The 15,705-nt window shown below is 40.3% G+C and overlaps 1 protein-coding gene across 10 annotated transcripts in view; it reads left to right on the top strand.

Moving 5' to 3' along the window:
• The window catches only part of MYO5A (myosin VA), a 240,985-nt gene that overhangs the window by 95,700 nt on the left and 129,580 nt on the right, over positions 1–15,705 (top strand). For all 10 annotated transcript variants that reach the window (XM_062205939.1, XM_062205938.1, XM_062205944.1 and 7 more), the window contains 2 exons: positions 4,155–4,326; positions 5,814–5,958. In XM_062205939.1, the coding sequence (XP_062061923.1) occupies positions 4,155–4,326; positions 5,814–5,958 (317 nt within the window). The remainder of the gene's footprint in view (positions 1–4,154; positions 4,327–5,813; positions 5,959–15,705) is intronic.

Here is a 15,705-nt window from a genome sequence, read left to right as displayed (position 1 = left end):
ATCTTTTTTTGGAAAAATCCAGAAATATATTATGTGCATTTAATAAAAACAAATCTAGGAACAGGAAGCAAGTAAGAAGGATAGACATAATAAAATCTATCAATCCTAAAAGGATTCTTCCCTTTTAGGAACTTAATTCTCTCAGAGTCCTAGATTAAATAGAGATATATCGCTTTGTGTTAGAAGAGTGCATTTATTTAATGTGCTGTGATTTAGTGTGCTATCCCCATTCCCTGCCTAATTCCAAGAAGGAAATTTTCTTATGGAGGGTGTAGATGACACCCTCCCCCCCATATTAGTGTCTCTACTATCTGAACTCCAACTTCTTCCCTCACCTGCTACAGAAGAACCCCCTACTCTAATGAGGACCAAACAGAGAAGTATAGGTTGCTATTCTGCTATTCTGGAGTGATCCTGCTAACACCCCATGATGAAGTACATTACCAATTAACCCATGAAGGTTCTGGACATTTCTAAAGATTCCACATTCCCTCAGGCTCATCGTCTTTCATGTCTAATGCTATATGAACATTACAGATGATAAGCATTAGAGATGAGCAAAAAAGGAGAATATACTGAGGAATATAAAAACAAACAAAAAAATACAAAAGCACTCAGCGGGGGGATGGCAAGGGAACAGACAACTGTGTGCTGATGGGGCCAGCACAAGGAGCAGTCCGCTCTGGGAATGGTTGTTACACTCTGATGCACAGGCAGAGGGACACACTGAGCCGCACATCATCAGTCTCTCTCTCCTTCAGAGTAATTTGTTCTGCACTACCTGATTGCAATACATAATTAACCTCTGCAGATCTTCAATATAAGCAAACTGGCTTTAAAAAACAAAAAACAAAACAAAAAACTTGTCCCTCCTTACAATTAAATAGCATTATTTTTCCTTTTCATTGGTTCTGTATGGAAAAATAAACCAGTTTTTCCTCTTCTGCTCCCAATCTACAGTCCGTACAGATGACTTCTGTGACCTCAGAAAATATGAGGATTTCTCCCCAGCAGCAAGCAGCCAGTTAGTTCTGCAGCAAGCCCCAGTGGGCGTCCTCTACTTCTATTCAGTTCTGACACTGTCTATCTGGAGATGGCTTCACGTCTCCCAGCTCGCACACTCAGTCCATGAGGCTGGCCCCTACTCCCACTTTAGTGCCCATCGCAAGTCCCAGGTAGTTTTACCTGTGATTCTGACTGACCAGCTCTAAATGGGGATTCATTTTATTTGCTGAGCGACTCATAGAACTCAGGGAAACATTTGACACTTACTGCTTTTTTTTTTTTTTTTTTTTAGATTTTATTTATTTGAGAGGCACAGTTACAGACACAGAGAGGGAGAGACAGAAAGAAATGTCTTCCATCTGCTGGTTCACTCCTCAACAGCCAGAGCTGAGCTGATTCGGAGCCAGGAGCCCAGAGCTTATTCCAAGTCTCCACATAGGTGAAGGGGCCCAAGCAATTGGGCCATCTTTTGCTTTCCCAGGCCATAGCAGAGAGCCTGGATTGGAAGAGGAGCAGCCAAGAATTGAACCAACACCCATATGGGATGCTGGCTCTGCAGGCAGAGGCTTAGCCTATTATGCCATAGCACCCGGCCCGAGATGTACTGCTTTATTATAGAGTCTATTACAAAGTATACAGATGAAGAAATGCATTGGGCAAGACACAGAAGGAGCTCAGATCTTCCATGTCCTTTCTAGGCACACCACCCTCTAGGAACCTCTACTTGTTCAGCTATCTGGAAGCTCCCCAAACCCTATCTTTTTGGTTTTTTATGGAGACGTCACTTCATAGGTGTAATTGTTAATAGACTGGATGGAGAAACACAGCAAGGTCTCTTGGACTCAGCATTTGTCTTAGTGTCTCTGTGCAGCATTCCTCCCTTTAGGTATGGGGTACTGGGACCCCTCTGGAATACGGAGAGTGTCTTGACTTGCCTTGGGGAAGAAATTCTAGTTTGTGTGACCTGGCTTGGGGAGTGAGTTATGAGCCAGGAACTGGGGATGAAAATAAAAACTACTCTCATAACATCATATTTGTCCTTAATACATAGCTAACTGACTGTTTCCATGGTTGGCTCTGTTTTAAGCAGTATGCCCAGGACTTGAAAGTGCATTGGACTTATTAACTAAAGTGAAGCCTCAAAAGGCTAAGCACCTCATTAAACTTTAATGAAAACTATGCACTGTCTTTCCCAAAAAGTACACATCCATGCACATTGAACACACATGGTATTGTACATAATTTCAGTCTGTCTTCAGTCTGTCAGGGTTCAGGAGATCCCAGGTACTTAACACATTGTCTCATTGAATTTTTACCACAGCTTTTTGAGCTATTTCTGTTATATATGTGTGTGTGTGTGTGTAACATATATAACATATATATGTATATAACATATATGACATATATATGTATATAACATATATAAGTCATCTATACGGACTGTAGTATGGGAGCAGAAGAGGAAAAATTGGTTTATTTTTCCATACAGAACCAATGAAAAGGAAAAATAATGCTATTTAATTGTAAGGAGGGGCAAGTTTTTTTTTTTTTTTAAAGCCAGTTTGTTTATATTGAAGATCTGCAGAGGTTAATATATATATATATATATATACATACATACATATATATATAGATATATATATTTATTTATTTAAAGATTTCATTTATTTGAGAGACAGAGTTACAGATAGAGACAGGGACAGATAGAGAGAAAGGTTTTTCCTTATGCTAGTTCACTCCTCAAATGGCCACAACTGCCTGAGCTGGGCCAATCCAAAGCCAGGATCCAGGAGCTTCTTCTGTGTCTCCCATGCAGGTGCAGGGACCCATGCACTTGGGGGGCATCTTTTACTGCTTTCCCAGGCCATTAGAAGAGAGCTGGATCAGAAGAGGGGCAGCTGGGATATGAACCAGTGCCCATATGGAACGCTGGCACTGCAGGCAGAGGTTTAGCCTGCTACGGCACAGTGTCAGCCCCTATACTTATTTTTACACATGAGGGATTTAGGTTTAATATCACACCCAAAGCCCCATAAAGTAGGTACCAGTGTCAACAATTGTACCCAAGTCAATTTGACTATAAAACCAAGCTTTTTTTTTTTTTTTTTTTTTTTTTTATTTGAAAGAGTTACAGATAGAAGGAGAGACAGGGTTGGGGGACAGATTGAGAGATCAAGAGATTGATATCTTTCATCCACTGGTTCACTCTCCAAATGGCAGCAATGACAAGGGCTGGGCCAGGCCAAAACCAGGAGCCCAGAACTTCATCTGTGTCTCCCTCATGGGTGCAGGGGCCCAAGCATTTGAGCCATCCTCTGCTGCTTTTCCAGGTGCATTAACAGAGAGGTGGATCAGAAGTGAAACAGCTGGGACTCAAACCAAGGCCCATATGGGATGCCAGTGTCACAGGTGCTGGCTTTATCTGCTACACCACAGTGCCAACCCCAGAACCAAGCTCTTAACCACTCTTTTATATTGCTTTTCACTTATCTTAGGTAAAAAAAGAAAGGAAAGCTCATTTAAAGATTGAAAACTTTTAGGGCCGGCGCCGTGGCTCAACAGGCTAATCCTCCGCCTTGCAGCACCGGCACACCGGGTTCTAGTCCCGGTTGGGGCGCCGGATTCTATCCCGGGTGCCCTTCTTCCAGGCCAGCTCTCTGCTGTGGCCAGGGAGTGCAGTGGAGGATGGCCCAAGTCCTTGGGCCCTGAACCCCGTGGGAGACCAGGATAAGCACCTGGCTCCTGCCATCGGATCAGCGTGGTGCGCCGGCTGCAGCGTGCTGGCCGCGGCGGCCATTGGAGGGTGAACCAACGGCAAAGGAAGACCTTTCTCTCTGTCTCTCTGTCTCACTGTCCACTCTGCCTGTCAAAAAAAAAAAAAAAAGATTGAAAACTTTTAGTCCAGTTAGTACGTAGAAAAGACCTAGTCTATGACTTCTCAAACTCTATTAGCAAGCATTGTTAATACAAGTTGATGTGTCTCATGGAAAACTCTCTTTAATGTTTGCCATTTCCTTTAGTTTCTGTAATAGTAGAAGATGCCAGGAAAAGAATGTATTTAATCAGGAACAGGAAATCAGCCTACTGAATGGACCTATTTCACATTCACTGTCATGATTTATCTAGAATTACATCTTGTGCATTTCCAGGATTTGGAATATCACCTAGATCCAAAGACCAAGGAGCTGCCTCACTTACGAAACCCTGACATACTTGTGGGTGAAAATGACCTCACGGCTCTCAGCTATCTTCATGAGCCTGCTGTGCTCCACAATCTCCGAGTCCGCTTTATTGATTCTAAGCTTATTTATACATACTGTGGTAAGTATGCCTTGCTGTCTGAGTGCACTTTAAGCTCAGCCATGGGAATGTGGTACACGGGGCAAGCAGGTCCTCCAGAGTAATTTAAAAGATAGGCCAAGTTGCAGTTTAAGCTGAGAAAAGGTTGGAACTTACATAATTTTACTCAAAATAAGAAGAACTGGACCTGTCTTATAGATTCCCTCCCCCTCCATGGAAGTTGTACATCAGACCCAGTGTCAGATTCACCAGTTATTTGCATCTCTTAAAATATCTACTACCCAGTCAATCTCCAAGGACTTATCTGTGGGGCAGGTATAAGAAGTCTAGTGTTGTCTTTTTCTCACATGCATAGACCAGCAGGACTGACTTCACTTTTGGGGACTCTCTTGCTTTCTCCTGCTGGCCTATAGTCCTGCTTGTTGCAGTGTTCGCTGCCAGCCACTCAGCCTGGGATGCCTCTATTCCACTGACAAACAAAGCATAAGCCCTCTGTGTATGTGTGTGTTCTGTTCCCCTTTCTTTCTTTTTTCTCTCTTTCTCTGTTTTAGTCTTGTTCTTTATTTTCTTCCCTGACCTCTTGTCTTCCTTCACTAATCACTGTCTCCTCTAAAGCTCAGATGTGGATTTCCATTCATTTCCATATAAGTACAATTGCTTGGTGTATCCAACTCGGTGCTTATTGTTTATTCATTACTCTTCTGTTTAGACAGGAGTAGCCACTTTGTTTTCTGAAAAGAACTTATATCCTTTATGTTCTTGATATTGTGTTGTCTTCTTCCTCATTTTTTTTCTCAATTTTCATCTTTTTCAGTTTATTTTTTTCTTGCACATGTTGCTTTCACAGTGACGCTTTCTCTGGCTGCATTATATAAATTATAAATTCCTCCTCCTCCTCCTTATTATCTGTCTTCCTTGCCTGCTTTATTTTTTTTTTTTTGCTTTTTTCTTACTGTTATCTAACTTATGATATATATATATATATGCATGTGTATATACAATTAATATTATATATATAATTGATATATGTATTTCCTTATTTGTCCTGTTAATTGTTTGAATTTTCCACTAGAACTTCATTAAATTATTATATACCTACTTTAAAATTTTTAGAAAATATAGAAAGTATAAAAATGGAAAAACAATGACTTGTAATTAACCTCTGAAAAATTACTGGTATTATTTTGACTTGCACAAGCAGGAAGCTGCAGTCAGGAGCTGAATATCAAATATAGATATCAAATATATAGATATCAAATCCAAACCCTTTATTTTGGGACCCAAGTGTCTTAACCAATAGGCCAACCCACCCTCTGGTCTCGTTTTAAATGGTGTTTAACAGGTTCAGTAGTAAAGGCTGTGGTATATTTTGATCCTTGAATAACTTACTAGTTTATTATTTATTAAATTGAAATGAAGTTTTATGTTAACTGGCTCACTTTACCAGGTTTGAATGCCCATTAGAATCTCATCTGCTTTTTTTTTTCTTTCTTGGGTCCCTCTTCCAGGTATCGTCTTAGTAGCTATAAATCCCTATGAGCAGCTGCCCATTTATGGAGAAGATATTATTAATGCATACAGTGGTCAGAATATGGGTGATATGGACCCACATATCTTTGCAGTAGCTGAAGAAGCTTACAAGCAAATGGCCAGGTTAGTGGAAGCTGTCGTTGTTGTTTTGTGGCTCTTATGAGATGTGATTATTCCTTCTTTACTAAGTCACAGATATTTTAAAGTGAGTAGCCATGTGAATCAGTGCTGAATAAGCAGTCTTGAACAACTTGTTTCAGATAGCCTAAATTACTGTTAAATATTAAAATAATCTTGGGCTGGCGCTGTGGCTTAACAGGCTAATCCTCCACCTTGCGGCACCGGCACACCGGGTTCTAGTCCCGGTCGGGGCACCGATCCTGTCCCGCTTGCCCCTCTTCCAGGCCAGCTCTCTGCTGTGGCCAGGGAGTGCAGTGGAGGATGGCCCAAGTGCTTGGGCCCTGCACCCCATGGGAGACCAGGAGAAGCACCTGGCTCCTGCCATCGGAACAGCGCAGTGCGCCGGCCGCAGCGCGCCTACCGAGGCGGCCATTGGAGGGTGAACCAACGGCAAAAAGGAAGACCTTTCTCTCTGTCTCCCTCTACTGTCCACTCTGCCTGTCAAAAATTAAAAAAAAAAATTAAAATAATCTCACATTTATTAATGAACATATAGTTTTTAACAAACTGCCTTTGGAATCTCTTCATGATCCTGTGACAAGGCAAGGACAAATGTTGTGTTTTACAGATGAGAGGGGCTGGGTTTAGTGGTAAGTCTCAGTTAGCTAGTGAGGTACAGACCAGAACTAAAGGCCAATAAGCTGGACGAAAACCTATTTGCATCCTAGACAGTAAGCACTAAAGCAAAGTGTGTGTTGTAATATTAGTGTTATTTCAAAGAGCATTCGTGATTATGAGCAGCACCTACAAAATGTGTCCGAGATTAGCCACAGACCCTTGTGTTGTGATGGTAGAGAATGGGAGAGAAAAGTGCTTTCAAAACTAGATTATACCCATTTTATTCATTTGAAAGGCAGAGCTCAGACAAGAGAACTCTCATTGACTGTTGGGTCACTCCCCAAATTTCTTTTTCTTCTTCTTTTTTTAAAATTAATTTTATTTATTTGAAAGACAGAACTACAGAGAGAGGCAGAAACAGAGAGAGGTCTTCCATCTGCTGGTTCACTCCCTAGATGGCCACAACGGCAGGAGCTAAGTTGATCTGAAGTCAGGAGCCAGGAGATTCTTCCAGGTCTTCCCATGTGGGTGCAGAGGTCCAAGGACTTGGGCCATCTTCTACTGCTTTCCCAGGCCACAGCAGAGAGCTGGATCAGAAGAGGAGCAGCTGGGACTAGAACCGGCACCCATATGGGATGCCGGTGCCTCAGGCCTGGGCTTTAACCCACTGCACCACAGCGCCGGCCCCTCACTCCCTAAATTTCTACAACAGAACTATGCCATGCCCAAGCCAGAAGCCTAGAACTCCATCCAGTCCTCCCTCATGGATGGTAGGAACCCATGTGCTTCACCCATTATCTGCTGCCTCTCATTAATAGGAAGCTAGAATAGAGAGAGGAGCTAGGACTCCAACCCAGGTGTTCTGATGTGAAATGCCCATGTCCCAATAAGCATTCATCACTGCTTAAATGTCTAGCTCTAGTTTATATTCTTAGTATAAAATATGGTATAATATAAATACAGTGTAAAATTTTGAATGTATAGAAGAATAGTATATATTTAAATATTTCTCCAGCTTACAAAATGGAACTTGGCCTATTATAAATATGATATAGGAAACCTTCAGGCAATTTATAAAGAGAAAACTAATAATGCAGAGGTTTTAGTTTTTTTCCTCTTCAACTAAGAAGGGTGTGTGTGTGTGTGTGTGTGTGTGAATGTGTGTATATATATATATATATATATATATATATATATATATATTTGTATAAGCATAGGCAGAATTTTAGAATTATTTCAATGACAGAGCCCATAGAAGTCTTTGTGCCCTTTTTATAATAAAATTGTATAATACTAATCCTTTTAGTAGCAGCTAACAGTTATTATGTGTGCTCAATGCAAGGCATTGTTTAATGGCTTTTCATTTATTAACTATTTTTATCTTCAAAGCAACCTGTAGTTTGGCATTATTATAAATCTTCATTTTATGGATGAGAAAACAGAGGCACAGACAAGGTATGTAACTTTCCAAGAACACATAAGTAGGAAGGTTAGTCTTCATATTCAGTTAATCTGATACTATAAACGAATGATATCAAATATAAAATGACTAAACATAGTTTAGCCTTATGTAATATACCGTAGTATTATACCAAATTCTGCTATATAATAGTACTCAGTATCCAGAGTTTAAGAAAAGTTACTTTTTAGCTTATATTAAGAAAATTGCATCAGTATAATTTTTCCCCTAAGTTGGAAAAGTCTACCAGTATTTGATTTGTACTGGAACACTGCACTATAACTTGGCCATCACTCAGCATAACTTGAGAACCACTGGGCAGAGAGAGAATCACAGGCTTCTGAATACTAAAAATCATCTCTGAAAAAATTTGCATTACTTTGAAAATACTATTCTCAAGTATTAAAGCTTGGCTCTTACAATCTTTGTTTCTGGTATCTTTGATTGGTATTAGATTTATTTGAATATTTCTGGCATTTTACTGTCAAGATTTAGTTTGGTTTCCTGTCATTCCTCTCCCTGTTGCCTTTATGCCCTGTGACTTGGTCATTCAGTGTAATTTCTTAACTGAAAACTTGTTTGTCTTTTTAACTTCGCTTTGTTTTTTTAAGGCAGTTTTTTTTTTTTTTTTTTTTTTTTTTTGACAGGTAGAGTGGATAGTGAGAGAGAGAGACAGAGAGAAAGGTCTTCCTTTTTGCCGTTGGTTCACCCTCCAATGGCCGCTGTGGCCGGCTCATCGTGCTGATCCGAAGCCAGGAGCCAGATGCTTCTCCTGGTCTCCCATGCGGGTGCAGGGACCAAGGACTTGGGCCATCCTCCACTGCCTTCCCGGGCCATAGAGAGAGCTGGCCTGGAAGAGGGGCAACCGGGATAGAATCCGGCGCCCCAACCGGGACTAGAACCCGGTGTGCTGGCGCCGCAAGGCGGAGGATTAGCCTGTTAAGCCATGGCGCCAGCCTTTTTAAGGCAGTTTTAAAATATGCTTCAACAACTTATGCTGTTTTATTTACCATTTATGAATAAATCTATGCCCATAAAACTTACCACAGCAGCTAAGTAGACCAAGTCTACTTACTCTAGTAGGTGGAAATCACGGCTGCAGAATCATTTTTTGCCTTATTTCAATTGCCAGTTAAAGATAACATCTTCCCAGACGTGAATTCTGGTGTTTGACGTTACCACTGTTCCTAAGGCCTCTTCTTATATTCAGGGAAGGTACACTTCATCATTAGGCCAATAGAGATCTGTAGAGCACATCCAAATGCCTGGCACTGTTTTGAACATAGGCATTAGCAGCGATCAAATTAAGACAAAAATCCTTCCCCCTTACATGACACACGATGAACAATAAAAATAAGTAAGACTTGGGCTGATGTTGTGGCATAGTAGGTTAAGCCATCACCTGCTATATCAGATGCCATATCAGAGTGCCAATTTGGGTCCAGGCTATTCTGCTTCCAATCCAGCTCCTTACTAATGGTCTGGGAAAGCAGAGGAAGATGGCCCAAGCACTTGGGTCCCTGCTACTCAAGTGGTAGACCAGGATGGAGTTCCTGGCTGCTGGCTTTGGCCTAGCCCCAGCCCTTTCGGGGAGTGAACCAGCAGATGAAAGATCTCTGTTTCTGTCTCTACCTCTCTCTCTTTCACTCAGCCTTTCAAATAAATAAAATAAATCTTAAATAAATAAATAAAAATAAGTGAAATACAGTCTGTCACATGTCAGTGCTGTAGAGGGGACATTGCTTAATTGTTAATAAAATTGGAATACAAGCTGTGTTTTGGTAGTGGTGTTATATCAATGTTACTTTTCTTGATTTTGATCATGGTAGATATATAAGAGTTGTAAGGCCCAGCTGTTAGTAGATCTTCTCTAAAAGATGTAGGAGTCATGGTCATCCTATTTTCAGCCCCTGCTCAAGTGTTTCACAAATATTAATTTAAGAGAAACATATTCATAAAACAAATACGCAATTGATAAGCCTGAATAAAGCATATATAGGAATCCATTTTTATTATTTTTATAATTTCCTGTAAGTTTTAAATCATGTCAAAAGTAGCTTACAAACAACTAAAAATAGTAGAGTATATGGGAAAAGTGTGGAAGTCAAGAGGTTAGTTAGGAGGCTTTTGCGTTCATCCAAGCAAGAAATGATAATTTAGTTGTAGGGGATATTAGTGAAGATGGAAAGAGGTGGATGCGTTCTAGATATATTTTTAAGATAGAATTGATGAAATTTGGAGTGGAAGTTTGGTGCGGTGGTTAAGACTCTACTTGAGTCACCCTCATCCTTCATCACCTGCTTGCTAATGCACACCTTGGGAGGCAGCAGGTGATGGCTCAAGTGCTTGGGTTGCTGCCTCCCATGTGGGAGAATGGATTGAATTCTGGGCTGCTTGCTTTGACCTGGCCCCGTCCTAACTCTTGTGGGCATTTGGGGACTGAGACAGTGGATGTGAGCTCATTTGCTTTCTCCCCCTCTCTCTCTGCCTTTCAGACAAATAAAAAATTAAAAAGAGAAAAGAATTGGTGAAGTCTTGCTTACATGGGGTATGAGAAATGAAGGATGGTTAACGATGACACCAGGAATTTGGTCTAAATACCTAGTGGGTTGGAGTTGCCATTTACTGAACTAGAGAATATTGTAGCAAAAGCAGGTTATATGTCTGTATGTGTATGGTGTGGAGATGGGAAGGGGCTGGAGATCCCACTCTCAATTTTTAAGATTGGAATTACATTTTAGACATATGTCCTCAGGGCAGAGCTGATACTAGGGACTCTTCCAAAACAGATACATGTTCTGTGACAGCTGCAGTAACCAGGATCCTTAAGTCATGGCTGCTTTCTAAACATGCTCCTTAGAGAACAATGCCCTCATAGTACTTTCACAGAATAGACTCTTAATTTTAATAATCCTTTTGACCTACCAGGAAGAAAAGCTCATTAGACTGCCTTGTCTGTTTTTCTACTCATAGTCTTGTTTCACTTTCTTGTCAGTCATTTTCAATGCTGGGACTGATGATTCTCTCAAAGGGAAGTCATAATATTCTTTTCCTTAAAATGTCAGTTTTTAAATTTTTGTTTTCTTAAAATTAGGTAGTACAGGTAACTTTAATTTGCTGCATTTGTCTCTCCATTGTGAATGGTATGTTAAATCAATTTTACTGACTTAAGTTTGCTCATGGGTTATTGAAATAAGTTAGTTACATGAGGGGCCTCCAAAAAGCCCATGGAAAATAAAATATGTTTATTTTGTTTATTTAAAAGATTTATTTATTTATTTGAAAGAGTTACAGAGAGAGAGAGAGCGCGTGCGAGCGAGCTCTTTGATCGCTGGTTCCCTCTCCAAACAGCTATAATGGGGAGGCTAAAACCAGGAGCCAGGAGCTTCATCTGGGTCTCCCATGTGGGTGGAGGGGCCCAAGTACTTAAGCCAAACACCGCTGTTTTTCCCAGGCTACTGGCAAGGGAGCTGGACCAAAGTGGAGGAGCTGGGACATGAACTGGTACCCATATGGGATGCTGGCGTCACAAGCAGTGGCTTTACCTGCCATGCCACAAAATCAGCCCCAAAGATAAGTTCATTTTGATACAAAAGTTTGATATCCATGTATTTTTTGTAATAGGTGTTTTCCACATACTTTTTGAAGATCTTTTTTATATAGTCAATCTTGGTATAGTACTAGTAACATTTCTTTTTAAAAAAAAACGTTTAATTCAGTGAGATAAATGCACAGGAAAGTGAGGGGTTTATTTAGGGGAGAAAGAAGTCTACAAACTAAGTTAGGTCCATACCAGGAAGAGACCAGGCCAGGAACCACGTGGAGCAAGGTATATGATTATGAGCAACCACAGGTAGCCTAGAATGGACAGGAAAGCAAAGGCAGAGTGGAGGCCAAAAGGCTGCACACCCAAAGGCACGGGGCAACAAGGCCCATGGTATGCATTTGTTATCTTTCTGTTTAACGAAGACTAATGTGTCAGCATTAGATTCAAAGCTGTTTAAGCAAAGATAAGGAGCAGAGTGTAGACTTTCCCTGGAATCAGATGTGGGGTGTAACAAGCCAACTTCTCTTTGCTACCCTAGTCATTAACCTTGGACAAACTGTCTAACCTCTCTGTATTGTGTCTCACAAAGAGGAAAAGAAAATATCTGTCCTGCTACATCAGGAGTGAAAATTATATCAGGTGGCAAACACACAGGCCCTGAAAATACAGAACAGTATTTAAATACAAACTTTTCCTGTCATAGTCATCATCATATGGAATTGCATGTTTGCATTTTCTTCTTATCCTGTTTTATCATTCCTGACTTCATTTATTGTTAGCCTTTACCTTGGAGTACTCCCTGTTTCATTTGGTTACGTGTCTCTGACTGTTCCATTCTCTTGAGATTCCTTAGCCAAGTAGAAGCTGGCCATTATAAATTAACATCTCTCCTGTTACCAGTTGTGACTCAGCTGCTATGTGATGCCAGGTATCCTCTTTGCACAAATAGACTTGAATCAATGCAATTCTATTTAATAAGAATTTTATAGATGATATATAAAGATGAATTAACATATTTAATTACTGCCATGTTTAGATGCTGTGTATCAACATGATGTCAGGCTTGTTACCTCTGATCCTCATTGTATTCCTGGGAGCAGACAGTATCACTTCTGCTTTACAGAAGGGAAAACTGCAGAGAGTGACATGTTCAAGCCATGATGCCAATAAAAGGCATGTAGGAGCTGAAATTTGAAATCAGTTCTGAGACTCTAAGCCCTTTTTTCCTGTCATTTTGTTTTTTTGTTTGTTTTGTGTTTTGTGTTTTTTTTTTTAAACCTTTAGTTGTTTGGCCCTAGTCTGACAGGCCTGTTCCCTTAATTAATATTGTCTAGTTTTATTTCTGCACCTAAAAATTTATCTGTCTGTCTATATATCTATGAGGCAGAGGGAGAGACATAGTCAAAGAGTTTCCATCCACTGGTTTACTCCCCCAAATGCTTGCAGTGACTGGGGCCAGAAACCAGGGGCCAGAAAATAATACCAATGTCCCATGTGGGTAGCAGGGACCCTCTTAACTCGAGCCATCACTGCCATCCTCCAAGATCTGCACTCTTAGGAAGCTAGAGCCTCGGGAGCCAGAGGCAGAACTCTGACAACACACTCTGTCATGGGATGCAGTCATTCCAACCTACATCTTTACCATTCGGCCCTCTATTTCTTTATTTTTTATTCAGCATAGGATATCATTCTCCATGCTTCTTTATCTACCTCATTTAAATGCATGCTTCATGATCCCACTCAGTATTTACTTTCAGAGCACCCAGCTGACAATAAAGGATTCCTCTTCAGAATTCTTTATTATATGAGCTACTCATTTGGGACTTACTGAGTTCTATCCACTCCGTGAGGTTGCAATAGGAATGACATATAGTGCATATTAAAGAACTCTAATGTGCAAAGTATGATTTCTGTTTGGCATCACTCTGTATTGTATGTGCTTAGTACTGGTAGAACAGAAAACTCAGGTTGACATGACAGGCTTCTTACCAGGAACGGGGTGGCGTCAGCAAATGTTTCCAGAGGTCACTTGTTTTCATTTCTTTAATAGTTTCTCTGGCTTTCTAAAGCATAAGTTTCCACCTTCTTTGATCATAAGTATTTACACTTCACAAATAAAACTGTGTATTGTAATTGTGAATTCATTGTCTGGTATCAACTTTAGAGTTTTAAGTTTTCTGTTCTTGGAAGCAGAAATCAGAGCAGAGCAGCTGGATTTTGATGAGTGGTAACACTGTTGAAAACCTTAGCATCTCTCTAATAAGAGAGAGAGGTATTATAATCTCAGTGAATCCACACAGTAAAAACTCAGCTTTAGAAGAAAGCATTTTACTATATTAACTCAGTATTCTCTTTTTCAATATGGGATCAAATAAAAGGATAAACAATTAAATTGATTGCTTACCAAAAAAAAAAAAAAAAGTCTAGATTTTGTTTCATGTGAGTATGTTTGCTTGTAAGCTAAAAATTTAGAGCTAGGTGCTTATACACTTTATCAAAGTGGGTGGTTATCAATGAGTTAACATCAATGTGGATGGAAATATTAAAGTATGTCCTGTATTAGTCAGGTCTGAGGTAAGCATTACCTAGTTTCCTTGGTAATAACCTGGATATGAATTGAAAGTATGCCTATTACGTTACTAAGATGTGAGTAGTATTTGTATGACCATGATAAACTGGAGAGATTACATTTTTAAAAGGGTAAAATTCAGAAGGGAAATGCATATAATAAGACAATAAAAAATTAAAACTTGATAGAGCTCGTAAAAGGAAGGACTGGATAGACCAAATACATAATGGGGATACTAATAACTGTAACAGGAAGATAGATTAAAGTGAAGCACCTCTCTCTCTTCGTCAACTCAGAGTGAGTATTCTGTTCTTCAGTGATTTGTTCTTGGAGTTTTAGGTTCTCTACATGCTTTAATTCCCATTGCCTTCTTCCCACATAGCCTAACTTTTCCAGATTATCATAAATTTGTTAAATCATGTGTCAGCTTCTCTAGAAAGCCTTTCCTAATATCTCCCCCTCACAGCAACTTCTGGGTCCTTGCGCTTCAGTGCTTTCATGGTATCCTGGGTAGATCTCCTTTATAGCAGTTGCTCCACAGTGTATTTTTGAAATTATTTATTTATTTATTATTTGAAAAGCAGAGAGAAAAAAAAACAGATACAGCCCAACTGGCAAAGATATTCCATCCACTAGTTCACTCCCCAAATGCCCAAAACTGTTGGGGCTGGACTGATTCAAATCAGGAGTCATGAACTCGATCCTGGTCTCCCACACAGGTGACAGGGACCTAAGTCCTTGAGCCTGCTCTTGCTGCCTCTCAGGATGTGCATTAGCAGGAAGCTGGAACCAGAAGCAGAGTAGCTGGGACTGGAACCAGGCATTCTGATACGGGATGCAGGTGTCGTAAGCAGCATTTGAACCGCTGTACCTGTATTTTAACTTTGTACATTCTAGTCCCCTTCAATAGGCTTTGACCCTAGAGTCTTTTGTCTCCATGAAGTAGTCAGTGTGTTGTTCCTTATTACGGTTGTTGGATAAAAGGAGGGAGGGAGGGAGGGAGGGACTCAGGAAGGGAGAAAGGGAAAAAAGGAAGGAGTATTTTCAGCAGGACTTTGAGTTCACATTAGAGGCTCTGGGACAGCCATTGACTGAATCCGCTCAGAGCTCATCTCTACTCCATGTCACACAGTGCTCAGTTTAGGAACACTGCATTGCCCTTTGAGGGACTCACCAATCTAGAAATGATGAAGTCTTGGGTCATGTGTCCACAGATTGCTTCAGTTTAACCTGTCCTTGGTGAGAGATGGAGAATCCCTGCCCCTTAGCTTGGTCTTAAGCCCCTTGAGGTGCTATCTATGTCCCAAAAGTAGAAAAGAAGCACAGGAGCACCCAAAGGACCTGTGATATATTCGTGATGTATTCATTCATCAAAATTTCAAGGATTAATAACTTATTATTTATATATAAGTAACATTCTGAAGCCTGCCCTTCACATAAATAGAAGGAAGTGAACTGTGGTGTTCACCTGACACCATAAAATATTTATATGTGGTATTTTTTGCCTGCTTTCTTCCTATCTCTATCATATTCTTGTTTTTTGAGAAAAGCCAACAT

The sequence above is a fragment of the Lepus europaeus genome, chromosome 11 (assembly GCF_033115175.1).
Source record: "Lepus europaeus isolate LE1 chromosome 11, mLepTim1.pri, whole genome shotgun sequence".
In the NCBI taxonomy this organism is placed as follows: Eukaryota; Metazoa; Chordata; class Mammalia; order Lagomorpha; family Leporidae; genus Lepus; species Lepus europaeus.
The sequence above is the reverse complement of the archived record's forward strand: the minus strand, read 5'-3'. Positions and strand labels throughout refer to the sequence as shown.